At 47.3% G+C, this 26,100-nt stretch overlaps 10 protein-coding genes across 10 annotated transcripts; 5 read left to right on the plus strand and 5 right to left on the minus strand.

Moving 5' to 3' along the window:
* Nucleotides 1–44: 44 nt before the first annotated feature.
* On the minus strand, nt 45–2,313 carry GGS22DRAFT_183315 (putative dipeptidylpeptidase III; the record flags this gene model as incomplete). Its single annotated transcript, XM_047964073.1, has 3 exons — nt 45–1,982; nt 2,046–2,106; nt 2,189–2,313. The coding sequence occupies 3 exons, from the start codon at nt 2,311–2,313 to the stop codon at nt 45–47; spliced, it is 2,124 nt and encodes a 707-aa protein (XP_047823801.1).
* Nucleotides 2,314–6,720: 4,407 nt separating this feature from the next.
* On the plus strand, nt 6,721–8,138 carry GGS22DRAFT_6703 (carbohydrate kinase). The gene is made up of 2 exons (XM_047967741.1): nt 6,721–7,334; nt 7,397–8,138. The coding sequence occupies exons 1-2, from the start codon at nt 7,053–7,055 to the stop codon at nt 7,835–7,837; spliced, it is 723 nt and encodes a 240-aa protein (XP_047823802.1). The 5' UTR covers nt 6,721–7,052; the 3' UTR covers nt 7,838–8,138.
* An 800-nt stretch (nt 8,139–8,938) lies between these two features.
* Nucleotides 8,939–10,876, minus strand: GGS22DRAFT_149644 (2-oxoacid dehydrogenases acyltransferase-domain-containing protein). The gene is made up of 2 exons (XM_047959173.1): nt 10,597–10,876; nt 8,939–10,538 (listed from the first exon to the last, which is right to left on the minus strand). Exons 1-2 carry the CDS (start codon nt 10,760–10,762, stop codon nt 9,229–9,231), a joined length of 1,476 nt encoding a protein of 491 aa, XP_047823803.1. The 5' UTR covers nt 10,763–10,876; the 3' UTR covers nt 8,939–9,228.
* A 239-nt stretch (nt 10,877–11,115) lies between these two features.
* Nucleotides 11,116–12,453, plus strand: GGS22DRAFT_6737 (ATP10 protein-domain-containing protein). Its single transcript, XM_047967752.1, has 2 exons — nt 11,116–11,587; nt 11,667–12,453. The coding sequence occupies exons 1-2, from the start codon at nt 11,193–11,195 to the stop codon at nt 12,283–12,285; spliced, it is 1,014 nt and encodes a 337-aa protein (XP_047823804.1). The 5' UTR covers nt 11,116–11,192; the 3' UTR covers nt 12,286–12,453.
* GGS22DRAFT_6740 (V-snare-domain-containing protein) lies at nt 12,454–13,741 on the minus strand. The gene is made up of 3 exons (XM_047967755.1): nt 13,374–13,741; nt 13,196–13,309; nt 12,454–13,125 (listed from the first exon to the last, which is right to left on the minus strand). Exons 1-3 carry the CDS (start codon nt 13,440–13,442, stop codon nt 12,622–12,624), a joined length of 687 nt encoding a protein of 228 aa, XP_047823805.1. The 5' UTR covers nt 13,443–13,741; the 3' UTR covers nt 12,454–12,621.
* A 238-nt stretch (nt 13,742–13,979) lies between these two features.
* On the plus strand, nt 13,980–15,190 carry GGS22DRAFT_149647 (60S ribosomal protein L35). Its single transcript, XM_047959174.1, has 4 exons — nt 13,980–14,122; nt 14,210–14,349; nt 14,503–14,728; nt 14,796–15,190. Exons 1-4 carry the CDS (start codon nt 14,120–14,122, stop codon nt 14,799–14,801), a joined length of 375 nt encoding a protein of 124 aa, XP_047823806.1. The 5' UTR covers nt 13,980–14,119; the 3' UTR covers nt 14,802–15,190.
* Nucleotides 15,191–15,939: 749 nt separating this feature from the next.
* GGS22DRAFT_6761 (uncharacterized protein) lies at nt 15,940–18,232 on the minus strand. The gene is made up of 3 exons (XM_047967763.1): nt 16,729–18,232; nt 16,529–16,675; nt 15,940–16,475 (listed from the first exon to the last, which is right to left on the minus strand). Exons 1-3 carry the CDS (start codon nt 17,960–17,962, stop codon nt 16,150–16,152), a joined length of 1,707 nt encoding a protein of 568 aa, XP_047823807.1. The 5' UTR covers nt 17,963–18,232; the 3' UTR covers nt 15,940–16,149.
* Nucleotides 18,233–19,281: 1,049 nt separating this feature from the next.
* On the plus strand, nt 19,282–20,130 carry GGS22DRAFT_6796 (uncharacterized protein). The gene is made up of 2 exons (XM_047967769.1): nt 19,282–19,781; nt 19,852–20,130. Exons 1-2 carry the CDS (start codon nt 19,569–19,571, stop codon nt 20,011–20,013), a joined length of 375 nt encoding a protein of 124 aa, XP_047823808.1. The 5' UTR covers nt 19,282–19,568; the 3' UTR covers nt 20,014–20,130.
* Nucleotides 20,131–20,246: 116 nt separating this feature from the next.
* On the minus strand, nt 20,247–23,596 carry GGS22DRAFT_183323 (P-loop containing nucleoside triphosphate hydrolase protein; the record flags this gene model as incomplete). The annotated part of the gene is made up of 3 exons (XM_047964074.1): nt 20,247–22,930; nt 22,985–23,384; nt 23,498–23,596. 3 exons carry the CDS (start codon nt 23,594–23,596, stop codon nt 20,247–20,249), a joined length of 3,183 nt encoding a protein of 1,060 aa, XP_047823809.1.
* A 1,237-nt stretch (nt 23,597–24,833) lies between these two features.
* On the plus strand, nt 24,834–25,941 carry GGS22DRAFT_183325 (uncharacterized protein; the record flags this gene model as incomplete). Its single annotated transcript, XM_047964075.1, has 3 exons — nt 24,834–25,421; nt 25,481–25,795; nt 25,846–25,941. The coding sequence occupies 3 exons, from the start codon at nt 24,834–24,836 to the stop codon at nt 25,939–25,941; spliced, it is 999 nt and encodes a 332-aa protein (XP_047823810.1).
* Between the last annotated feature and the right edge of the window lie 159 nt (nt 25,942–26,100).

The following is a 26,100-nucleotide window of genomic DNA, read 5'->3' on the forward strand; positions in this document are numbered from 1 at the left end:
TATAACAAACTCCTTTCTCGAATCACAGGACATCCATTGTCCAGTCAGACATCTCGTTCAGCCCAACTTTGGATCATGCCCTCGGGGGTCGCGTCATAGTGCTTCAGCGTGACCTTGCCGGTTGCCTCGTCCAAATATGTGTTGGCTTGAACGAATACCTTCCGAGGCTGTTTGTTCCGCAGGACCTCGTCTCTAACCTTCTTTCCCCAGTATTCCGGATCGACATTCGTCATATCAGCGTAGAACTTGGTTCCAGTTTCAACATCGGCTGTTGATTTGAAGATGTGTAACTTCTGGAGATAGTCACCCACCGCTTTACGGCCGGCTGTGAGGATCTTTGATCGGTCCAGGCTAATCTTGAGATCGGCTAGGTCATCACCTTTATAATCGAGTTTGCAGAAGTCATCGCCAGCCTCTAGGAAGCATTTGAGAATGGAAAATCGGGCTTGTGAATGCGCCTGACCCCATTTTTTGCTCTTCGGGTCCCACATCTCTAACGATGTAAGACCAGCTCGAGCCATGGAGAGATATGAAGCGTATAGCACGTCTCCCGCTTCACCATCTATATCGATCGAGCCGTCGCCGAAGCCGAAGATCTTCAAAACAGGAAATTCACAGCTCAAGTACATGGCGACGAGTTCTGCACGACACTCTTCATAAGAACCAGCCCAGCTCCCGAAGACGGAACCCCATGTTTGGCCAGGCTTGTACCAAGTGGTGATCGGCTTTCCGGTTAAGGGAGAGATAGGTGGGTTCTCCTTATCGAAGTTGAACTTCCCCTCTGATGTCTCTTGTAGTAGTTTTCCACAGCCGTGACCCGTGAGCTCATGTAGGCCAACCTGGACTTCAAAGGCACCGTCCCGGTAACGTTTATAGACTTCAAGATCTTTTTCGGCAATAAATGGAATTTTCTCATCTGGTGCCTTCGCACTCATTACGTTCCCGAGAGACACATTTTTGAAGCCTTCCGTTTGCCTTATGTCGTCATAATTTGGGATGTTAATCCCGACTGGTATGCCTGAGCCAGCGAATGTTAACACTTCGAGAGACGTGAAGTCCGGTGATAAGAATTTGTCTTTTTCAAAATCTTTCTCCCATGGCAGATGTGGGATTAAGGTAGGAGCAGCCTCAACGAGGGCACCGAAGGCCCGAGTCCGTTCGAGGTTAACGACGGCAGCAAATCCTTCCCATTCAGCTCGGATACCGGCGGGATCACGATAGGTTTCGATAAACCCAACGTTGCATTCGACCATTGGACCTATGTCTCGAATCCAGAACCTTTGACTAGCCTTGAAGGCAAGTAATGAACCCTTCTCGAAGGATTTCGCATAAGCACTATGCATATTACGCTGGTTCTCGTTGTCTGAGTTTTCTACAGCCTTCTTGATACTGGCTGTTGCGCCAGCTAACTCCTTAGAGTGATCACCGTAGACCAAGGTGATAGTTTTCCCTGCCAATATACCATCCTCAATTTTGAAAACAGTCTCCTTGCCAACATCGCCGCCTTCTACAGGAATCGTAGTGATTGCAGATGCAATCCATATTTCAAACGAACCATCCTTCTTTTGAACAAGACGGGTGTTCTCGGGAAGCAGCCCTTTCTTCTCCATCCACGCTGAAACAGCGTCAATTTCAACCTTGGTGATATCAGGAGATCCCGGATAGTAAGTAGTCATATGCCCTTGCTCCGGATATCCGAGATGTAGTAGCGAAGGCTTATCCGTGGAGAAGATCGCCCCAGAAGTGGCATCGTAGAATTTTTGGGCTTCTGGCGACGTTGCAGCAAGCGCAGAAAAGGCAGATTCAGGGCCTCGTGGGATAAATTTGGCGTCACCAAAACTCTTATAATTGCCATTGTTTCCTAGGAACTGCGCGGCGTATTGCAAGAAATAACCAAGCTCTTCGTCAGATATGCCTGCTTTGGCCTGCAGCGCTTTCCAATCCCCGCCACTGCTTTTATGAAGAGCCAATATAAAATCGAACTAAATACAATTAAGTACATATTATCTAAAGTGACTGAACAACCAATTCGCCGCCTAACTTACTATTGGTTCAGATTCGGGTGAAATCTGTCTGGCCACGATCCTGCTACCGTAGAACGATGCTCTATAATTAATTGTTAGTGTCTGACGTAATTTTGACCTCAAGGCTCAAGCACTGCTATGGGATCGATCAAATAAATGCCTACCTGCTTATAAAATGAGCATATCTCTTCTGCTTTTCGGACAAAGCTTCAAAATGTTTTTCTATCTCAAGCCTCACGACACTCGGGGGTGCATCGGCAAGATACTGCTTGAGTTCTTGGGCATCCATTTTGGAAGAGAGGTATCGGATTGTGGTTTGGCGAGGATAATTACCAGAGAGTTTCGAGTTAGATGGACCGAGATACCGTAAAGGAAATCTAGGGACTAGCTGTTTTGATTGTTTCGATACTCGAGATATCGAAGGGAAACCTCGAGTCAAAGAAGAGAGTAAAGTCATGTGAAGATTTCAAGACGAGGGGACTTCCCAAGGCAGCTAAAAGCAAGCACCAAAGTCCTAGGCAACTTCCCCATAAACGACTGCGTAGGTACCTAATATTAGCCACACATGTGCAATTGTATCTGCCGTTGCCGCTGTAGCTGCAGTTTTAACTCTGTTTCTGCAGGTACATAGGTCCAATCATCAAAAGCTTTCCGTGGCTGAGAATGGCCTGTTTGTCACTCATATCTCCCCGCATTTCCAAATACGCCACAGCTACGAGTGAGGTTATCCACAGAACGATATCGGGCGTATAGGGCAGATTAGATAATCACAATCTATTCCAATTAAATACATTCTGAGCCTCTGAGGTCATACCCTTTACCAAGATCATTGATAATTATGTGTTAGACTCTGGTGGTGCACTTATAGGGAAAAAAACGGATCGCGAGGTAAATCATCAGCTAATCTCCAAAGAGATGTGAGGAACATGCGTTTTAGCCTTGAACATTCTGCGGAATTGAAGGCTGGACACTCGCCCGCCGAGTATGTGACGAGTGTGCCGGCATTCGATGCTTGTATTCAATGAGGGATATAAGGTCAGGATGTCCAAATAACGACGATCACTAACTACGAGTTATCTTCGTGATATGACCTCATCTACAATACGTAGTTAGAGCCTACGTGAAGCGAAGTATCTTGAAGTTAGAAAATGGTTGACTCAGATGATAGTAGAATATCTACTCCGATGAAGGTACGTGGAATATGTGTAATACCTAGTAGTATATGAATATTCGTTCGGCTAAGATGCGGCTAGGTACATGGCAGCACATCGTTAGTTCAGATCATGAACCACCCGCTGCTGTATACTATGTAGCATGCGGGCAAGGCTTGAATATGTTACACCGGTATGAGCCTTAACCCAGTAAAACGGACCTCATGACCTTTACCTGCATGCTGATTCCCCGGCTTTCGATACTTCGCATTTCTCGACGTCCGCTTAGGCCGAATAAACTTCTTACAGCTATGATTCATCAAAGTCGCCGAATCTTTCCCTGCTATCCTACCCCGTCTAGTAGCAATATCTAGTATTCTTGCATTCGCAAGAGCATCAAGTTCCCAAGTCCCAAGATCAAGTAACACTTGGCGATGGTGGGTATATCATCTAGCTTATTGATGCTGGTCTTGCCGTTTTGCGGAGACGGTGAAGCTATTTTAGGTAGTCGGGTGCTCTTCGGAAGCCTGGTCTGTCATATGCAGGTTACAGATGCTATGTGTGAAGAATCATGCAGACCTGGTCTTGGCGCTGCCTGGCATTTTCACCTTGGTATTCGAATGAGGCACTTGATCAAAATAGGAGTATAACGATGCATGATTGGCGAGAGGGGTGCCATTGAGCGGTGAAGGGTAGTACATATTCAGCTCCTACCGCTCTCCCCGTCTTCCCCGGGTCCACTAACGCCGATGGTATCACCCTGTTATAACTGTGGGTGCTCATGAATAGAAAGCGGATTGGGACAATTTATGTGGACACATAAAGAGTGGACTCACCGGAACTAGCACCCGAACGGAGAGGAGACAGAAGCAGAAGAATTCGAGGTGCGGTACCAATACGAACACCTAGTGATCATTAGTATCGGTATCAAAATGTAATCTAAACATTTTGAAAATACCACCCATCTATGTTAGATGTATGTAGGTACGCACAACAAGGAAAGAGGCCGCCCTTGTATTGGTAGTTGTATCTCCAGGTATAAAACCTGGCTAACTTCTGATACAAAACAGGTAATACCTACAACGAACCTATTAATGATCAGCCGTTGTTGCACACTTACATATAATGTTAGGGTGGCTTTTACACTGCGCAGCGTGTAGCACATACCACATGGTACTTAGGTGGTGTGACGGGAAACACACCTATCAAGCTGAAGTTATTGTTTAATTGCCTGCAGGTAGGTAATAAATTGCGACAGGAGGGTGCTTTCGATGCTTTCGTCTCCCATTCTATTTCCAAACCTCCTCTGGGTTGCCTCTGGTTGCGAACGGGATACATGGCATTGTTCTGTAACAGCCCAAATATAGGCACTAGAATGGCGTCAAAGACCCGGTCCAATGCGATGGTACATCCTTGGCTTTGCCCTGGTCGAATTCAGGATTTTAATAGGACAAGAGTTTTCGTGGCCAATTTGTCGCTGGTTTTAACGACAAAGAATCGCCTTCCTTAAGAGATAACTACCGATCCAGGTAATGGTAATATCGTTGTCGTATAGTATTCGAAAAATTACCGGTATACCGTCATAATTCATCATATCTCTTCAAGCTCGCTTCGAGCGGTTGTTGTTAGATATATCGTATATTGAGGAGCTCACTCGTAAGGCCAACTTTGAAGAGTACAATCATCAGGTACCATCGAAGAGGGAAGAGATCAGCTGGTGACCCATAGATTTGTCCGCCCTTGTCCAAACCACGTTTTTTCCTCCGCACTTTGCCATTCTCACATTAGGGCGGAATTGGCGTGTCGGTTAGCTCAGGCTTCGATGCTTTGTTCGATAAAATTTCCATCTGGCATCAGCCTAATGTGAAAAAAATGAGTGAAATCAAATTTAAGTACGTGTGTAACTACGTACCCACCCCCACGTTACATCTCCTGTATGTACTATGTACATTCCCGTAGTGGTACACTGTACAATAGAATGCTTTTGTACCGAGATGGGTAGCACCAGAAACCGATGAGAAGAGCCTCGGTATTAGGGTCCCGAACAATTTTAACTAACGTGATCTAATTAATAAATGTATAAAATTAAATCATCGAAAGAGAAAAAAAGTTAAATGATAAGACGAAAAATCAGAAAAAGGAAGAAGGAAAGAATTGGAGAAAAAAAAAGAAAAGAGAAAGCAAAAGCGAAGCATCCGAAAAGAGCAATCGGGGAAATTTACCTAAGTGAGCGAAGGAAAGAACCAAAAGGGGGAATTTACTTCCTCCTTAGTGGTTTTTACCATGTAGTGTCGGTGTATCGTCAACTCCTTCCCCAAATCTTAATCCCAAAAAACCGGCCCCGAACTCCAACTGTAAAAGCAAAAATGTATAGTACTAGGTGATGTACAATGTACAGTCCGATGGATATCTTTTACGTTTTCCTGTCATCCCCAAAAATTCAATTTTTACAACTGCTTGGAGTTCAGCCTGTTATTGAATATCTCAACAATGGCAGCTCGGTTCTGCTCAGTGCGTTTCATCAACTACCAAAAGCAGGCAAACCCCGTTTACGGCTGTTGTGTATATATGAAAAGTATCTAGGTTTTCGAATTGTTGGCTCCTATCAAAAGGCTGCTTTTCTCAGCTTCCCTTCTTCACCATTCGCCGTTCTCCATCCTCCTTTGATTTCTAGATGATTGAACTCTGGTTCTAGCCACACTCTTCCGCATCGTGGGTTGGGTAAGCTCGAAAGAAGCCATACGTTCACAGTCCTTAAACGATGGAAATACGTTTACGACTCTCGAGCGAAGCCTAGAGCCATGGATCGTGGATCGTGGATAACCTTGATACCTATTCTGGTATGCAGGTAAACACGATGATGTAGCAGATCATCGATAGCGAACAGCGCGAACAGCAACGGCTCGGTCTAGTGGATGCCGTTTACTTGTGTTGGTTTGCCTTACATTCACCTCCCTACATTCAACTCGGCCCTATTTATCGGTTCTTGCGTTGACGATGTTGCTCCCCCACTCGAGAATTATTTTATTATTTTTATTATTTCGATGGAGAATGTGATGGGATGCCACGGGGATGATATGGGGATGCTATGGGATGTACGCAGTGTCGGTATGGGATACATCTGGAGTATCCTTTAAACTACCAGGTAGGCCGTCCAAGTACCCTCTTGGCCCCTTTACCCGCACCCTAAAGCACCCCTCCCTCCCTGACGTCGAGCAAGTCTGGAGCCCCAAAGAGAGTTGAAATCTCGTATATGATTGGTCCATCGCCAAAGGAATTGCCTTTCTTTGACGTTCTCTCGAACTTCTTTTAGCGTCTAGCCCAAACTAATCCCTGATCCCGCCCGCCTCGGGGATCTCAGGTACTAGGTAGGCTCTTTTTTTTTCGCTGAATTTTCCTTATTTTTTTTTCTTGCTCATCCCAGCCGTCGTCGGCACTGTGGGTGTGGTACAGCCAGCATTTTTTAGGTACTTCGTCATTCCACGTCTTGTAAGTGCGAAACCTCCCAGCTACCGAGCTGCTGACACCCACTTATAAAACCAATGCTTCGCCGGCGCTCCTAATGGTCCACATCTATCTCCCCTAGTTCTATCATATTGCGCTTCTTTAATTACCCCCGATTTCCTGTAATTTGATTCTTCATCTTTTTATTTTTCTAAGCACATAGTCAAGTTTGCTTTTTTCTAACCTATGAACCACAATTGCTCGTTGTTCGTGCACGTTGAAAGCTCTTATATACCCCTGGCTCGGCTCATCTAAGTGGCTAATCTGCCCTCATTTCCGTTTTGCGGCTCTCGTCACTGAAAAAGAACAACAACAATTCCAACTGAATCACCACCATATCATCTCATAACAAATTCCTAAAAATTATAAATTTATGACCATGTTAACCTACGACAACCCCGTTGCTGTGAACGGAAATTGTTCATCTGCAGCTAGCATGGCCGCGACGATGAACACTATGGCGTCGAACCCAAAACCAATCAACGGTACGGTCGTGCCGGCAACGTCGAATAACTCTATTCCGAGGGTTAACGGCCACTCAGCGCCCAAGTACCACCATATTTGGCTAGTTACCGGCCCCGCCGGTTGCGGAAAGAGTACCGTTGCGAAACATATATCAACAGCCCTAAACTTACCCTACATTGAGGGCGACGAGGTAAGCGTGCAAAAACTATGCTTTACTTTCGTGTTTGTGCAAACCGCTAAATCGAAATCTAGTTTCATCCGAAAGCAAACATCGAGAAGATGGGCAATGGCATACCTCTGACAGATGCCGATCGATGGGACTGGCTGACGCTTCTGCGAGAGGAATCGCTCAGACAGCTTGCGTCCGGTGCTGAGGGGGTCGTGCTCACATGCTCGGCTCTTAAGCGCAAGTACCGAGACGTTATTAGAGTGGCCCCTTACTATTCGCACGACGTTGTACTTCATTTCATTTACCTCCATGCTCCAGAAGATGTTCTTCTCAAACGTGTTGGGTTAAGACAGGGTCACTACATGGGGGCCAACATGGTTCACAGCCAATTCTCGATTCTGGAACCGCCAACAGCAGAAGAGACGGACGTGATAAGTGTCGATGTGAGTGGACCGATAGATGAGGTTCTGAGGGATGCACTGGGCGAGGTTCTTGAAAAGATCGACGAAACTGCATCAAGCTAGCATGAAGCCGACATGGAAAGGGATAACATGACACGAGAAGAGACATGGACCAGTAGGCGCAACAGCAAGCGGCAGAGATATCACAAGGATTAGCGTTACCCCTTCATATGAGTTCCGGAGTTGGTCTTATCATTCACTTTGGCGTAAGCATAGAAACGTTGGGATGATTGCATTACGCAAGCAGCGTGAGCTGCCGTACAGGAGTTTTTGGGGATATATCTATCTCATTGGTTTATAGAAGAACAATATTAGATGGACTATATGTTCTATACGAAGCGATTGTAGGATTCGCCGAGCTGCATTTAGGTGACCCTATCTAGTGAGCGAAAGCTACCCTATGTTGTAGTTAGGTCCGGCGAAGTAGTCATGACGACAAGGGCATCTTCTATCATCCACACATTTTACGTTACGCGGCACGTACATACACACCTAAGCAGCTAGGTACTGACACGAGCAGTTACCCGTTTGGTTTCGTGGGATCATCCTTGCATTACACCCAAGATCCGCCAGATGCAGCCAGGGACATATATAAGGCGGGCAAGCAGGCAGCCGAGATAGCCATTGGACGAACCCCATGACTTCAGAGTGCATACCTACCTATGCAAATCAGAAAAGAGAAAAGAAAAGGAAGAAGAAAAGCTGTCCCCCATTCTTGGAATGCCATTAATAAGGTGTCTTGAGAAGGTACCTGCTCACCTACGTAAGCCATAACTCAGCGAGAAACGGGTGACGGGCTTAGCACCGTTACCACATCCAGCCTCATGCATCGAACCGCACAATGCCGCATCGTACGTGGCTGTCCTATCCCGCTTCCCGCGCGTGATCATCAGAAAAAAAAAGAAAAAAAAGGGACAAAGGACAAAAGACAAAAAAAGAAAAGAAAGGGAATCCGAATAAACCGTCTTACTAATTACGATCGGGTTTCCTATTCGACGGCTCGGCGGGGATTCGACGCAGACCAATGCCAATGTCTCAAGTCAAGGTATCGAAATAAGCAAGCACAGCAGCCCGGGGGACAGACGCCACGATGTTATGTATAGGTGCCAAGTCCCAAAGTCCGTCAACCTGCTTATACGCATGACGGACTGCATGTACGTGTGTACTCAGCACTAGAAGCATGGAAGGGCGGGAGGAGGTATTACGGAAATGCTGTCTCATTGTGTAATAGGGGGAAATACGCTATGCTCTGCTCATGCTACATCTCGCATTAGCCTTGCGACTGTATGGTGCTGTATATGACATATCATATACTCCAAATCAAATCATACATGTCCTCGCATCTTCCTCCGCACGCAAAGCTGGTACGCCTTACGCAGGTGGCGTTCTCGTGTGACTCCCAACCGACGTCTATCTTGGGCATCAAGGGATCGAGAGGGAAAAAGGAGGTGAGATTATCGCAGGTGCAAGGTCATAACATCTGGCTCTTCAACAATCTTGCGCACGACCTCGGCGGCACGAGCCATGGTTGCGCCGTCCACGATGCGGTGATCGGCACACCAGCTGAAATTGCAAACGTGTTTTTTAACGACGTTGTCCTTATCGTCGAAGGCCGGGACGGTGCGTATGCGCCCGATGCCTAGGATCGCCACCTCCTTCTCGACGATGACCGGCGAGACATACGTGCCTCCAATATTACCTATGTTGGATACGGTTATCGTACCGCCGCTCAGATCCTGCGGCGACAATTTTCCGGCAGCGGCTTGTGATTGTAGACGAGATAATTCTGCAGCAATAGAGAGCACACTCATGGCTCCTACATTCTTGATCACGGGTACTAATAACCCCGAGGGTGTATCCATGGCCACGCCAATATTGTGCTGGCTACGATGGATAACTGTTGGCCTCGAGGTCTCGGTATCTACGTCAACGCGCGCATTCAGTATGGGATATTGATGCAAAGCCATGGAAACGCCTTTTATAATAAAAGGTAGGTAAGTCAATTTTGATATTTCTCCCTCTCCCGCTAATTGCGAGACGACCTTATTGAGTCGCTTTCTCAACTCATATAGTTGGGAGAAGTCGACTTCATCAGCGTAGAGGAAATGGGGTATCGTTAATGACCGAGTCATGGTCTTGAACATTTGGAGTTGTGTATTAGTGAGTTGCACTGTAGTTTCGATTTGTTTATCCGTGTCTGTCGGTATGCTGCGGAATAGACTTCCCGGTTTAGTAGACCGGGAAGGGGAATCTCTCTTTTCGATAAACTTATAAAGATCTTCCTTCATAACCCTGCCGTCTCTACCTGTCCCTTCGACGTCGTTTATGTCGATATTCAATTGCTTGGACAGAAATCGAACCGCGGGAACAGCTATGGCTTTACTTTTGTCCTTTTTTACCGGAGGCGCCTGGGGTGTCGACTGTATTTGCGTCGGAGATTCGGCGACTCTATCTGTAGATTGTGGTGGCTGGCTGAATGAATCCCTCTTCAAAGGTTCCGAGACACCTTCTTTCGCGGGCTCAGGGGCGGTGAGAGCGTCTAAAGCTTCCTGGCTTGCACCGCCTTGTATATCGATATCAACGAATGGCTTGCCTACTTTTGCCATTTCGCCGGCCTCATAATGCAATTTCTTTACAACACCGGAGAATCGACTTGTGATCTCGACGGAAGCTTTATCGCTCTGGACTTCGCATAAGGGTGAAAACTCCTCGACTCGAGCGCCGGTTTCGACGAACCATTGTATTATTTCACATTCTACGATGCCTACATGCAAATTAGATAAATGCAAACTAGATATAATGGAATAGAATTAGATATTTACCTTCGCCAATATCAGCAAGTAGAACTGGTTTTACCACTTGTAAGTTCCTAGTAGAATGGAATCCTCTTATCATAGCGGCACGGACTTGACATTCGGCAGTGCGATTCAGGCTTCGGCAGACTCGCCATTGCCGTTGAAATACGCGAGAACTACGTTGAAGAAACATTATATATAAAATATCATGTATACAAATATATAGAAAAAATAATTAAACAATTAAGAGAATTACATTTTTAAAATCCGGGAAAAGATTATAAGAAGGAAGAGGAGTAAACTGTAATGCTTATTATTACCTTCGCGCCTCCCGCCTTTCTCGAGTGACGCTTAATCCCCCACATTGGGCCGTCGCTATCCGGAATCCGGGGCCGCTTGTTGCCGCAGCGTCGGCTCGAGCCCTGCCCCACTACTATTGGCTGACCATGCTATCGGAATCAGAGTTCGTTCCTGCAGCTTGCCGGGAACCTTGATGAGCGATAAAGTAATAAATTTTTATAATTCGATAATTCTCCAACTCCCACCAAATTTTGCGACGTCCCGTTTAACGCTAGTCCACGACCTTCTAATCAAATGTATTATTAGCTTTATGTTATCGAATTATGTCGTTCGCCCGCAGACCTAGGCTCTTATGCCTACTCTGCCAATCGAGAGCTTTCAGCACCTCCTACCGTCTTCTAGCAGAGCAAGGCGCTGCCGCAAAAGCCGCCACAAAAACTAATAACCACCAGTCGACTAAGGCGAAGACGGCGAAGACGACGACGACACCAAATTCACCTGCACCGCCTAGAGTAATTGCTCCTTCTCCGCTAGAAGATGCGCCGAGAGGATATGGCAAGCGGCACGAGGAGTTCACGCCGAAGCCGCTAAGTCGGCCGATAGGCATGCCGCTACCGCCGCAACCGGGCGAGAATACCGGCATAGATCACCGGACGTTGAAACAGCGTCGAGACGACTTCGTCAACTACGATAAGCACTTAAAAAGACGAGAGGAACTGTATGGCGCCCCGCACCCTTGATTCACCCGCTGGGAGATAGCTGGAAAATTTGATAGCTAATGTGTCGCCGTCTCACAGGAAGAGCAAGATGGCACGCCCATATTTCCGCGACTGGGGTAACTTAAGATTCCACAAGGGAAAGACCTTCATCGCGCCGCCGCGCATGTTTAAAAGTGACCTCTCCCTGTTCTTCCCGAACGTATACGGCCGGACTCTATTAAAGAGCGATACCGACCCCCGCGACACGACCCCTACCTTGAAGGGCAAAATCTCGGTCGTTAGCGTATTCAGCAACGTGTGGGCTGAGAATCAAGTCAAGACGTTCGTGGATAAAAAAAGCAATCCCATGCTCGACCATTTACTAGAGCAAAATAAGCAACTGGCCCAACGGGTCTGGATCAACATCGAGGAGAATTCGCTCAAGGCGTTTCTGATAAAGCTTTTCTTAGGTGGTATTAGGAGGCGAATTGGTGAGCCGAATTGGGGTCGGTACTTTATCGTGCGAAAGGGAGTCTCGGATGAGATTCAAGAGAGCATTGGCCTGCTGAATAAAAGTGTCGGCTACGTATACCTCGTTGATAGCCAGTGTAGGATACGATGGGCTGGCAGTGGTCCTAGCGAAGCTGACGAACGTGAGGGATTGGCTTACAGTATTCAAAGACTGCTAGATGAAGAGAAAAAGATGAAGGGAAGTTGAAATGGAAGCTATGTATCATTATATACTCTAAATTAAAACGATACCCACCTCCCTTTAATGTGTCAAGAAGGTGAATAAGTGGCTTGACGCTAACGGAATCCAAAAACCCCTATTGAAACATGATGATGCCAATCGTAACGTCAATTCTTATCTCTCAACAGACTTCGTAAGGCTAATTCTTTAACATATCTTCCGTTCGTATTATACAACATAATCTGGGGCCGCCTTAAAAACACCCGAACGCCTTGCAGGACAATGATGCAAACTCGAAAAGCCAAGGTATTTGTTCATCACGCCGAAAACAAAAACGAGGAAGTCGATCTTCACTGTACCCGTCTACAAGAAGAAAAAGAAGATTACGAAGCAGAAAGCGATGAAGCCACCCATAATAAGACTGTCGCGTCGCTTCCGCGCCGAAATCTTGCCGATTATAGTGTTTAAGCCAGGAACTTGGCTCGCGGCCATGGTGATTCTTCTATTGATGTTGGCTAGGGTTTCCCGTTGTACGATGAAGTTTTCGTTGGTGGCATACGCCTGACTGAGGACGCTGTCAACCATATTGTGGCTGTTGTCGATGCGGTTCCGTTCGTCTAACATGTACTCGGCCTCGGCGGCTTCGGGATTATTCGCTCGGTATGTCTGGATGTCGTCTCGAACATTTGAGAGGAGGTTTGAGCGGTTTCTTGCTTCTTGTAAGCCAGACCGCAATCGCCCGAGGTCTCGTCTGTGTTCGGCGAGCTTCTCGCGGAGGAGAGAAAGATTATTCTGTTTTAGAGCTGATGATGTAAGGCTCGCTTCCGAATCTAGTAGGCGTCCTAATTGATTGACCACACTATCCCTCTTTAAATACCAGTTAGCTAAGAAAAATGATATGATTTTATGATAGATTCTTCGAATAGGATAGTCGTACTTTATCAAGTATCTCCTCCAATTTTCCTTCCGTTTCTCGTTCTTCTTTAGTCGGCTTCGCCGGGATATTGGCAACAGTAGAAAACTGAGAGTATGTGTGGAATAACGTTTCCGTCTGCGCACGAATGGGTTAGCAAAGTATCCTCTATACAACCGCGCAAGACGATTGTGCTTGTTACCTGAGACTCTAAACTCCGAGCTTGCTGGCGCAATTGAGCCCAGCCCTGGTTCCCTGTCGGGGCAGCCATGGTCAAGCTTTATATGGATGTAATAGTTAGATATAAATGCCGACTTCCAAAATCACAACCATCACTAATGGAGTTCGTTTCACAGGCAGCGCACTAGCTATCGTTCGTTGTGGATGCTCGGATCGTATTAGAGGATATTGTTGTTACTCTTCTAGACGAGAAATCGATAGGATTAAGTCGTGTTCGTGATGATAGACTTTAATGAATCTTCAGATAGCTGGATATCCAGATTAGTCGTGTAAGTGGCTACCTAGTTGATGATGACGATGCAAATGATGATTTGGGTCTGGTACAATTCGAGGTTTCCATACTTGGCATTCGGTACATAAGGTCTGGTTAATGAATATCTTATTATCGGGACAAAGGAGGGATTTGGTATTATGTCAGCAAGGGTCTTTTCTGCACAGCCACTTTTAGAATTGTGGCTCATAGAAAGTGTACCTGGGTACATATGTACTTCGTACTTTCTCTCGTCTAAACTGCCAGCACTAAAAACGAAAACCGAAACTTGAAAGCGGTTAATCACCTGACCAAACTTTTCAACCCACAACCCTACTACGAGGAATTCAATTCTTTTCGCAGTCTACCAAAATTTTGGGTGGAAATTTCACGACTTCAAATAACCATTCACCAGACACCCGACCTCAACTCGTCTCAACCACCAGCAATTCTTCAAGATGGTAAGTCGATGCCGATAATTATAATGCGACCACCAACGCGCACTTGCCGAATCAATCGAAAATAACCTGCTAATTCTTCACTTGCAGTCGACTGCTAAGGTTAAGACCGGAGCGCTCTGGAACAAGAACAAGGATGAATTATTGAAGACCTTGGGTGAGCTCAAGACCGAGCTTGGTCAACTTCGCATCCAGAAGGTCGTTTCCTCCGGAAGCAAACTTAACAAGATGTACGTTTGAAATGCTTCGTCCCAAGTCTAGCTGCACCATATTCCCCCACCTATCGCGATTCACGATCCTCGAAACCCACTACGATAGTCACGCGAGGTGGAAGACAGTATCATTCATCGAATAATTTAAACTAACAATATCTTGTTCTATAGTCACGACCTCCGAAAGTCCATTGCCCGCGTTCTTACCGTTGTCAACGTCAAGCAGCGATCACAGCTACGCTTGTTCTACAAGAAGAACAAGTACCTCCCCCTCGATCTCCGACCCAAGCAGACCCGCGCTATCCGCCGACGCCTATCTCCCCAAGAGAGCTCCAAGACTCTGGAGAAGACGCAGAAGCGAGCCACACATTTCCCGCAGCGAAAATACGCTGTCAAGGTACGCTAAAAGTTAAAAGACTTGGAAGGAATCGAGGACATCAAACTAACAACACGGGTATCTGCAGGCTTAAATGAATTGGTTTGTTTGTAGCAAAGGGGATGCGCACGTACGCGCAGACGTTTACCCTGGTTGAGGATGGGCGTCGTGGTCTTCCATAAAAGAGGAATCCTGATATTTGCATGGCATCACACGGCTTTTTCGGTTCATAGGTGTTTATGAGGTCACACTACGCAGTCAATGTCGCTGCCCAATGCAAAAACTTTGCCTTAGGGCACTGAACAAATCTCGAGGAATTCGTTCATGTGTGATTTGCGAAATGGCGAGTAGAAATTCTACCTGGGATCGACTCAACCGGCTCGACTTCTCCATAATACCCTACCCAGGCACAAGCAAATTCTTAGAGCCAGCAGACATATTTCGACAAGGAGACAAACCGGTTCCCATAACTACCTATTAATGAACAATGGCCATGTAATTTGATACGAGAAACGGTAACGTTAGACGTCATCTACAGCGATAGTCTGCCGAGGACTCTACAACATTAGTTGCCAGGATATCCATTCAAGAACGGAGTTATTCAACTGTAAACCTACCTCACCAGTACTTAACAATAGTTAAATATGTAGGCATATAAAGTACCTAGGTATGTATGCCATCCTAGGGATGTTGTAGACTTCGCTCTCTTCTATTCATTCAAGGCCATTTAGCACTCTATCGAGATTATCAAGGAAGACTAGTCGATCGACGACCTTAGCAGACACATTACGACACGCACAACTAGAATAATTAGGTAGTTCACCCAAATGAAATTGAGATATCTTTTGAATTCAGTAATCGCTATGGATCTCTTTTGTTCGCTCCCGCAATCCTCTAAAATTGCGTTTTATAATACCCATCCTCACCCAGGCCTTTACTCCAAAACCTTCAATGATATGGATGATTGTGCTGTAAAACCCCTTGCCCGCAAGCAACACGCTATCTGCTGCGCTATTTGTTGAAGTGGCTGAAGGAGGATTCCATTATGCTGGTCGCGTCGTTTAGGTTATCCAACTCTTCGACTGCTCTAACCTTTCCTCTGATCGTGAATAGATTCGTTCCCCGATTAAAATATAGGGCAAGTGTTTCCTTATCTCTTGTAAACCTGTTACTTTGAAATCCTTGTTTCTACTTTGCTCGCTTTGGCCAGCGTCTCGCAAAGTAGTATTATAACAAAGTATATGAACGAGCAAGTGTCCTGCTGACTAGCCCTTGCCGGAATTTGGCGCACCTTTCTCTTGGACTGGCATTTCCTGCGCTGATATGCACCGATTGGATTGACGATATTAATATAGTCATGCCCAAAAAGTGTTCTGGCGTGCCTTCGCCGATCCCGATTTTTAACGCTTAGGCCGGGTTACCTATAAGTATATTTAAGGCCGTTATACTTTGATTCGAATCTGCTGCTCGTGGTCTAGCAGGATAGAATCCTGCGGCGTTTCTGGTAATGTAGGAGAGACGGAAGATGATGATCCTGCCGCAGTGCGAGCCTTCTGTTTCTTCTTTGGTCTATCGTGCCTCGCTTGATGCCTTCGAAGTTGATCAATTCTTATGAATTGGCTCCCACAACCTGGTTCATCACACTTGAATTTAAAATCGGGATTGTGCGTCTTTCTATGTTTTGATAAATTGGACGATTCGCAGAACCGTTTGCCGCATATATCGCATTCTAGCGGCTTCTCTCCTGTGTGTGTGCGTTTGTGCATTGCTGCTTCGTGTTAGCTCGTTATTTAGAGTTACAATTGATGACCGAGGACGTACTTAGGGCGCTCTTCTGTTTAAAAGCCTTGCCACAACCTTCATAGTCGCACTTATATGGTGTCTCGCCAGTGTGTGTTCTGACATGCTGGTCAAGGGCCTGCTGTGCTGAGAATCCCTCACCACATATCTCACATTTATGAGGCTTGTCTTCACTATTGTCAGTTTTTTTTCTAAAAAAATGCTAGATTGATCGAGCTTACAAGCGGTGTGTGTTGCTAAATGCCTTCTAAGCTTGTTACGCGATGCAAATACTTGATCACCACGACGTGTACAACCCTTCCAAAGACAAAGATACTTCGTCTTATTTGATAGCGAAGCGATATGATCGTTACATAGGTGCTCGTGAAGAGCGTATGGGTCGTGGCAAACATGCCCGCAGATTCTCCCCTGGGCGCCTGAACCCTCAGGGGTAGTAACCCATTGGCATATATGTTCGGTTATGTTACCCGGCTGCATCAAAGAATCTTCCAGTAGAGGCGGTATTAAGTCTACATCGGGGGTGGGCGAAAGGCTTGTATGAGTAGGGACGGGCAAGGATAGAGAGCGAGCAAAATCTGCTGACTGTGAGCCGTCGTCATGTTCCTGTTGCTCCTGCTGGTGCTGCTGGGTATTTGAAGCACCTGGCGCACTCAAATCCCGTAAAGTGATAGCGACATCGTGTTCCGTGTTCGTATGGTTGCAAGGCTGGTTGTGTAAAGTCGGCACCATCTCTGGCGGTAGGGAATTATGCCAGCCTTGGTTAAGAGCCCACATATCGTCAAGAGGTTGAGAAGTACCGTCGAAACAATGAAGATCGTCGCAGGGAGTCCCATCACCGGAGCATTCTTCTTCTTGACAGACCTGAGTAGAACAGCACTCGCTTGAGCACGAATATTTGCTGCAGTTTATGGATGCACAGTCATCAGGGACCGAGCGTTGCTGTGGTATTCCTAGGTCCGAGGCGTTAAAATGGTTGCCAATGAGTGATTCGCTGCTGGAGGTATGGTGTCCTAATCTGCTGTCGTGACTTAGGTTGTATTTTAAACCCATATTCGAAAAAGCATCCGAATACAGAGTGCTAAAAGGTTGTGGAGGGAATTGAAAGGCATTATTGTCGGGTAGATGATAGGGGTACGAAAATGATGGGACGGCAAACCGCGACTTCGAAGGAAAAAGCGGCGCATAGGAGTTCCGGTGTATCGCTTGGGGAAGATAATTACCCATACACTTATCAAGGCACGAATCGTCATGAGAGGTATGAACGAGTTCCAAAGACGAAGGTTCTATGGTGTCAAAAGACAACGGCGAGTAGAAGGCATTGTCAAAGTTATGATGACTAGATCCAACAGAACTGGCGAGTCTCTCCATCGAAGGTGAAGAAGTGAGGGAGGGCATGCCGCCATAGCTCGCGTCATTGGGATCGACAGAGTCGTCCATCCTGCCGTAGATAGTCATGCTGAATGTTCCGTTTAAGCATGACCCGGCTAAAGTGAGGGATTACCGGCTTTCCGCCAATACTTTACAAACAAGACGAGACAAGGCGCAGTTTGAAAGGAGAGCGAAATTCGAGAGAGCCAGTATCAAGTCAGTATATTGGCCAGTGCGTTTGATAGCTGGAACTTGGAAGATCTGGGGATCGGATAGATCAACTCCGACCACAATAAAAATGTTTTAGGTATGAATTGAGGCTCTTGTCGTCCGGGCTTTTTAAATGGAAAATTTAAGAGGATAGAGGGAAGGTGGTGTGGGCAAATGGCGGAAATCAGTTTTGCAGTTGAGAACCTTGATGGACCTTGGTGGTCGGTCTTGCTTGAGCAGTTGTGGTACACTTTTGTGTAGGGAAGCGGCCTCCTCATAACTTTTTTTAGCTTAAAGTTACCACGATATAGCACCAGACCCAACCAAGGACATTCAAGATATCAATCTCCTACCCTTCATTAACCTCGTCCATTCCCCTTCCAAAACGCAACCAGGCCTAGGCCTGTATTCTGTTGTGGTTATCTTTATGCTCCAATGTCGTTATTGTGCCTAAAGTTTAAACGTGTGCTGACCGGGCGCTGGATTCCGGTGTTGCGCTTTTCTATGGCTGACGTTGCTCTTCACCAATGATCTCGCGTGGATTTGTTAGAATTACCAATGTGGGGTTCGATTTTCCCAAGCCCGGGTATCTCGTAGTCAGCAAGGCGCAAACGACGCGAGCAGACGAAGTGCAAGATGGCCATCAAGGTTCTCATATAGAGTGGGTCTTACCCGCCCGCTATGGGCACATGCAACACACACATACATGCGAACCTGTACCTGCTCGTTTGGTTCCGAAAGAAATAAAAAAGTTAATATGATACAATCTAGATCTTTATGCACGTTTACATATAATATTCGACATCAACCGCAGAGATTTTCCCTTTACATAATAAGACCTTACTCACTATGATGCTTTTATCCATATTTCATCACTGAGTTTGTTTGTCCAATTATCTGACTAAAAAAGAAAAATGTTAAGGCTCAGTGCATTTCAACGTTTCCGATGAATTAATGATCCATGTCTGTATGTACCTACACTGTATAAAACCGGTAAATATAGCACTAAACATGCCTATGTAGGTACTTATGCGCTACCTGTGGACATGTTCTCACGTTACCCCTCTGGCCCCGCATGTGTTTCCAGGGTCCTAAGCTTCGTTCGGTAAGAACGCTGGGGCGCTTACCTAATACCTAGTAGAGATCCCTTGAGCCTCAACATCAATCAGCACAGCCCAGCGCCCAGCGCCCACAGCCCTACCTTCCACGTCACATACCTAGAATAGACGTCTGTTTCGCCTTTCTACATAGCAAATGCTACTGCAAACAGACTGCATCATTTGTTCGGACGAAACAAAGCAACGTAAACACCTGGTCTCACCTACCCGCCACACACCTTAAAGGATTCAACGTGACGGGATTCAAGCGAACGACCTGGAAGCTAGAATAACCTTACCTTATAAGGTATCTCACTAGCCTGGGCGCTCGCACCCACACCAAAGAACGGCCCGATTAAAATCCATAGCGAGCTATCGCAACAGATATGGGAAACATATGCGGCAAGTCGGACGGCGACCACTTCTCCCAGCCGGGTCGCGTCCTAGGTTCCGCCCCTCCTCAACCAGAACGTTCGTCCGTCCCCGCTCAGGTCGGCGGCCCGCCTCGGACCCTAGGAGGAGCGGGAAGTCCGCCGAAGTTACCGGATACTAGCAGCGACGCTGTCGAGGCTAGGAGACGAGCAGCTGAGGCTGCAGAGGTAATGCCGTCTCTACCCCGTCCCCCTTCCTCTCACGAACACCGATCATTCTAAACACCGTCGTATACAGGCAAGAGCACAAGCTGCAACGTCTAAGAACGCGGGGAAGCTAGGCTCGCAACTGGCGGCGCAGAAGAAACAGACGCGCAACGAGACGCTCAAGGAAATCAGTAATGCTGAGATACGACAACGAGATGCCGACGAAGCAGCACAGTCGCGCACTCATAATTAGCGAGAGGTTTACGAATCCGATACTTCAATTCTTGGCATTTGTTAACTGTGCCTACTGCTCCCTATTTTAAAGGAAGATTCCTTCGTCCAGGTTTGCTTGTATACGTTCTGCCCAACTACCCACTTCCACCGAACGCCCGTATCCTTTTGTAAATAGAAAGCATTACTTAATCCTGCCTTGCCTAAGATACCGATTTACATTTATTGCGCACAGAGCCTCATACCCTTACACCCTTACGTGACTGTATATCTACCACCAATAGGAGCCCTGCTATCCGCATCAGCCGCAGCTATGGTGCCCTCCTTCAACAAGCGAGTGAGCTCAGCCATGGCATTGGCGACCATTAGCTCTGTATCACCCTCTACCAATACATAAAGCTTAGGGTCAGCACCAGGCGGTACCTCCTTTCCAGGTGCGTAGAATGTGCCTTTGTTAGTGATAGATGTCCCGGTAGCCTCGAGAATCTTAGCTACATTAGTTCTATTAGTGACAGCCCAACGCGCTTTTTGCGGGAAGTCGTTGATCTCAAGCGTTGCATGGAAGGCACCGGCATCTGGTCCCTTATTATCGATTGGTTGACCTGGTCTTAATTGACCAGCGCGGCCCAAACGGGCATTGATAGCATTGATCGCGGAAGAGACCTTGTCCAAGGGATTGTTGCCACTCGAGGATGCCGGGGCGTCTTCCCTTTTATGAATGGTAAATTTCGGCTCGAGGTCAACCTTGGGAGGAGCAGCAGAGTCGCGAGAGATGATACCCGAGGCAGCCGTTTGAATGGCCGACAAGGCTTTATCACCCTTCTTATCCTCTCCAGATTTCTCTTCTTTCTTCTCCTCCTCTTCATCCCCTTCCGTCCTATGTGATTTTCGTTCTCTTAAGCGAGCTGCTTCTCTCTCCTGGTCAAGACGCTCCAACCCCTTTCCACCAAAGCCCGACTGATCTTTAGCTTTACCGGACTTCACCTTGTCCCTAAAGGCTTTACGCATTTCATCAAGTTGTGGCGGAATTGACTGGCCGCTTTGTTCTAGGGCCCTCGCGATTCCTGGTGCGCAGTTCTCTTGTTCTCCAGTGATGAAAGTGACAGCTGTTCCTTTGTTACCAGCACGCCCGGTACGACCAGCACGATGCACATAATCTTCGAGATGGTTAGGAGCATCGTAATTCACAACTAGCTTCAGCTGCTTGACGTCCAGACCTCGAGCTGCCACGGATGTTGCAATGAGGATCGGAACAATGCCGTGTTTGAAATCCTCGATGGTCGAATCTCTGTCAATCTGATCTTTACCGCCGTGAATTGACATGCAGGGATAGCCCTTGCGCATCAACTCTTTTAGCAAGTCATCTGCCTTTTCCTGCCGCTCTACGAACACCAGCGTTCGGGCATCTTCATCCTTGTCGTAAAGCTCGCCCAGGAGCTCAAGCAGGCGAACGAACTTCGTATTCTCTTCTCGAATCTCCACAACCTGGGTGATCTCGGGGGCAACTACGCTCCTACCCCCGACGGTGATCTCTACCGGACTATTTAAGACCTTTTTGGCTAGAGCATCCATGATACGCGGCATGGTAGCCGAGAAGAGAATCGTTTGCCGATCAGGTCGCATGTTGGCAAATATCTTCATCACCTGAGGTTCGAAACCCATATCAAACATCCTGTCTGCTTCGTCAAGAACGACATAACTCACTCTCTTTAAGTTCGTCACGCGGCCCTGATTAGCTGCCAGCAAATCGATCATGCGACCTGGAGTGCAAACAACGATTTCTGCGCCCCTCTTTAACTCGGCGATATGATCTTTGATGGGTGCACCGCCATACGCGCAGACCGCCCGTAGATTCATCGATTTTAGGAATGGTTTACAGTCTCTGTGTATTTGGGTGGCTAACTCACGTGTAGGAGTCATGATCAGGCTAATAGGACCTTCGTTCTCCTTAAGTGGCCGTTGATCCTTGATATGCCTAAACATAGGTAATAGAAAAGCGAGGGTCTTTCCTGAGCCAGTCTTCGCAACACCGATTACATCTCGACCAGACATGATCGCGGGAAAGGCTTGCATTTGAATCGGCGTAGGTTTTTCGTAGCCCAAGCTATCAACGATGTCAAGCGTCTTTCGTGATAGGGCGCACTGGGACCATTTTTGGACCGGCTTAGGTACGTCCTTGCCAGACACCTTAATTCCGTCCAGTTCGACGCGTAGGTCTGCCAATTCCGCTTCGGTCATTTCTGCCAACTCAGCTGGTTCAACCCAGAAATTCTTTCGGATCGGCTCTATATCGATTTTGCTATAGTCAACTGATGGAATGTCCTTCTTCTTGCGAGCTTTGGCCGCGATAGCTAAGAACGAGTCGGGCTCTACGTTCTCATTCCGGTAGTCGTACTCGTCATCGCTGAAGTACGCCTCAGGTTCCTGTGAATTCTTACTCTTGCTAGGTCCTACTTTGGGAAGTTTACTCGCTGTAGGCTTAGTCTCGAGATCATTCATGAAAGCATCAAGGGGGTCAACATCCTCGTCTACTTCCATGGCCTCATTCGGATGAGTAGCTTGAGGCGCACCATTTGTGTCCGGGGCGGATTCCTCTTCGCCGTGATCAACTTGCATCTCCGTTCCTTGCTGGGCATTCTCTAGCGCGATACGTTCCTCTCGTCTCTCCTGGGCTGCGCGAGCGAGAGCAGCCTCTTCAGCTTCATCTCCAGCGAAGTGATCCGCATCATCGTCGTCGTCCTCCTCATCCTGGTTCTCATATGGCGTATCATCAACGTCGCCAAGGGGTAGGAGGGAAGGCAGCTTAGCAAGTTTTCTATCTGACGAATCGTCTTCATCTAGCATTAATTTCCGCTTCTGCGAAACCTTCTCAGTTTCCGCATTCTGCTTGTGGAAACCAAAACCGCTTGTCTTAGCTCTACTTTGTGGGAGAGCAGAAACTTGATCGATCTCGTTAGCAACACATGAAGGGTTGTGTTGACTAGAGTACTTACCACGTGGAGCTTTAGTTGCTAACGGGAGACTTGTTGTTGATGGTTGACCCGCAACGACCCCTAATTTAGGTGCTGTAGTTGGGATATGTGTCTTGGGAGCGGATTTCTTCGCGATAGCCTTGGGGTCAAATTTACCGGCATACGGAGCCGCCGGCGAGGTCGTTTGAGTCTCGGCAGGCGATATCGGCGCTGGAGATGCTCCTGTAGGCGTTGAATTAGAAGTAGCAGTGTTAGCTTTTTGGTCCATTTCAGCTAGAAGCTTCCGCGTTCCACCTGGAGTTGGATCTTTCTGTTTCTCTTTTTCTTCCTGTTTCTTCTTCCATGCTGCTAATTTTGCGAGGCGTTCAACTTTTTTATCGGCATCGGACTGGGCGGGCGCAGGTTTTGGTTTCACTTCCGCCTGAAAATTCGAGTTAGTCTCTATGGTGGAATGAAACAAGATGGGGTGACGTACATCAGATAGCTTCGCCTTTGCTGTGTCATTTGATGCCGGGCCTCGCTCGCGGCTATCACCTCGCCTACTTCGTGGATGAGAGTCAGCAGTACCTTCGCGTCGTCCTCTGGCTCGATCACGGGAATCGTCTCGCCTAGCTCGATGGTCTCTATCTCCATCACGATCACGACTTCTACGTCGGCGAGGGTCGGGTGAGCGTTCTCTATCCCTATCTAAGGGACGATCACGCGATCGTCTACGGTCCCTTCCGCCTCGATAGTGGTCATCATCTCGACGGTCTGCGGAACGGTCACGTCGGCGAAATTCATGATCGCGGTCTCTATCTCGGTCGCGATTTCGACGCTGCTGTGTGATTAAGTTGTTAGACAAGTAGCAATTGTGGGGACCATCACGTCGCCTTACATCATGGGGGCTCCGAGAACGACTGCGACGCCTTGCATCTCGGGCGATGTCTCGACGATCCCGATCCCGATACCGGTCTCGATCTCTTCTATCGTCATCTCTGCGATGTCGTCTTGAGGATGGCTGGCTTCCTGCTGGAGTTGGTGAGCGTGAGTCTCTGAGCCGAGCCATGATTTTTTTATTAAAAAGATAGTACGGCTCGGTCGCACTACAATGGTGAGAGCTACCAAAAGACGCGAGGGAAGCTTCAATTAGACGGCCAGGCTAATTAGGAAGATCACCTAGATAGAAGCAGAAGCATGGAAGTTTTGTTTCGCCTTGTTTATACTGACGGATTCATCTAATCGCTGGAGATCCTCGTAGACTTCGAGTGTAAGAATTGATGAATGAGGTAAGTTGACAACCTACAAAATGTATTTTAGTTCTGGACTGGTACTAACCAAGAGTACCGATTTCATGGCTCAAAAATTGAGTGTGGCTGATGCGCTGGTTGAATCCCGTAGGTACCTATGTACCTAGCTACTTCTTGATTGTGGATGTGGCTGGAAGATCAATATGATTTTTACCTAGCTGTACAGTATATGTACCTACTACATATCATATATATGAACCAATCGGCAAGCACTACATATATAGTACTTGCATGACGCCACTCGGTGACCTCCACCTACCATTGGAAACTCGTCAATTTCCAACACCTAGAGGTGGGGTAGCACAGAAGCTTGAAAGAGTGGGTCCGCAAAATATAGCAGCCGCACAATCTTAAGCTTCTAGTTCTCCAAACGTGATACATTAATGTCGCGTGTTTGAATAAACATCGGGTCAGAGTCCGGTGCTAAAGATTTTCCTCAGGCACCCTTCATACTGTCTCGGATCGTCTCCGCGAATTGGCTCCCGGGTCTCTTATACCCTTCAATTATTCGAAAAATTCTCCTGGATATCAATTGACTACTATTTACAACCACAGCCCACCACAGCCCACCACAGCCCACCATGTTGTCTTCTATTGGACGCGCCGCCATCAGGCGCTTGATCCCAATACCTATCGCTACGTCATCTAGTCGCATTGGAGCCTCCGGCTTGTCTGCGAACTCTTTGCGATCTGGTCGTCTGTTCGTTCGAAGCTTTGCGACTCCAGGGAGACCTAAGGCTTCTACTACCACTAAGAGTGCGACAACGAAGCCAGCGGCCACAAAGGGACGTCCCAAGGGCACGACCAAAGCCACAGCCACTGCTAAAGATACTGCCACTAAAGCGTCTAAGGCCACCAGGACTGTGAAGGCTACGAAGTCCACCAAATCCGCGAAGCCCAAGCCCAAGTCCAAGGCCAAACCAAGGGGCAGACCCAAGACCAAGCCCAAAAAGCGTCAGCCAATCAGCCCGGAGAAGAAGCTTATCCTTGAACGAAGAGAACTCAAGGTTACGGCCATCTTCGCCGAGCCGAAAAAACTTCCAGATACTGCCTGGACAGTATTCGTGGTTGAGAAGAATCAGGGTATTCCCGGTGGCTCAGAAATCTTCCGTGCCAAGATGACTGGAATTGGTCAGGAATATAAAACCCTGTCATCCTCCCAACTTCAGGTGAGTGACTCTCCTGAGCCATGTCTCTTATCGTGTCAAATTCTCTAACGTTTGCCCAGCGACTCCAAGACATTGCGGAGCAGAACAGGCTCGCTAATGTGGCAGCATACAAGGCGTGGACAGAGAGCTACAGCCCTCAAGAGATCTACAATGCCAACAATGCCCGTCGACTTCTGAAGAAGAAACACAATTACCCTCCTAAGTCCGGAGTGAAGATCATCCGCGACGATCGTCTGCCTAAACAGCCCACTACCCCATTCAGCTTGTTCACAAAAGCAAGATGGGCTACCGGAGACTTCGCCAATAAGTCCATATCCGAGTCTTCCAAGGCGCTCGGCGTCGAGTGGCAGAGCTTGTCTGAGGCAGAACGAGCTGTAAGTTCATAAATTAGGTTTCTGTTGATATGAAACTAACAAATCTATAGCCATACTTTGACCTTTTCAAGGTATCTTCGGATCAGTATGCAAAGGAAGTAGGAGAGGTTTTTCACCGAAAGGTAAAATATGAGCCTAAAGCATAAGCTCGCCCCTCTTCTCTCGCCGAAACACGTGAAGGATAGGGATGGACTCGGAAAATCGACAGGCGGCGTGGGTATTTAAAAGGACGGCTCGTTTAATCCTCTTTATGACGCCTCGTGGGTGTGCAAGGTTTTGTTACGTGCTTTCCGAGATTATCCATA

This window comes from Annulohypoxylon maeteangense, assembly GCF_022496945.1.
Source record: "Annulohypoxylon maeteangense strain CBS 123835 unplaced genomic scaffold GGS22scaffold_1, whole genome shotgun sequence".
NCBI classification, from domain to species: Eukaryota; Fungi; Ascomycota; class Sordariomycetes; order Xylariales; family Hypoxylaceae; genus Annulohypoxylon; species Annulohypoxylon maeteangense.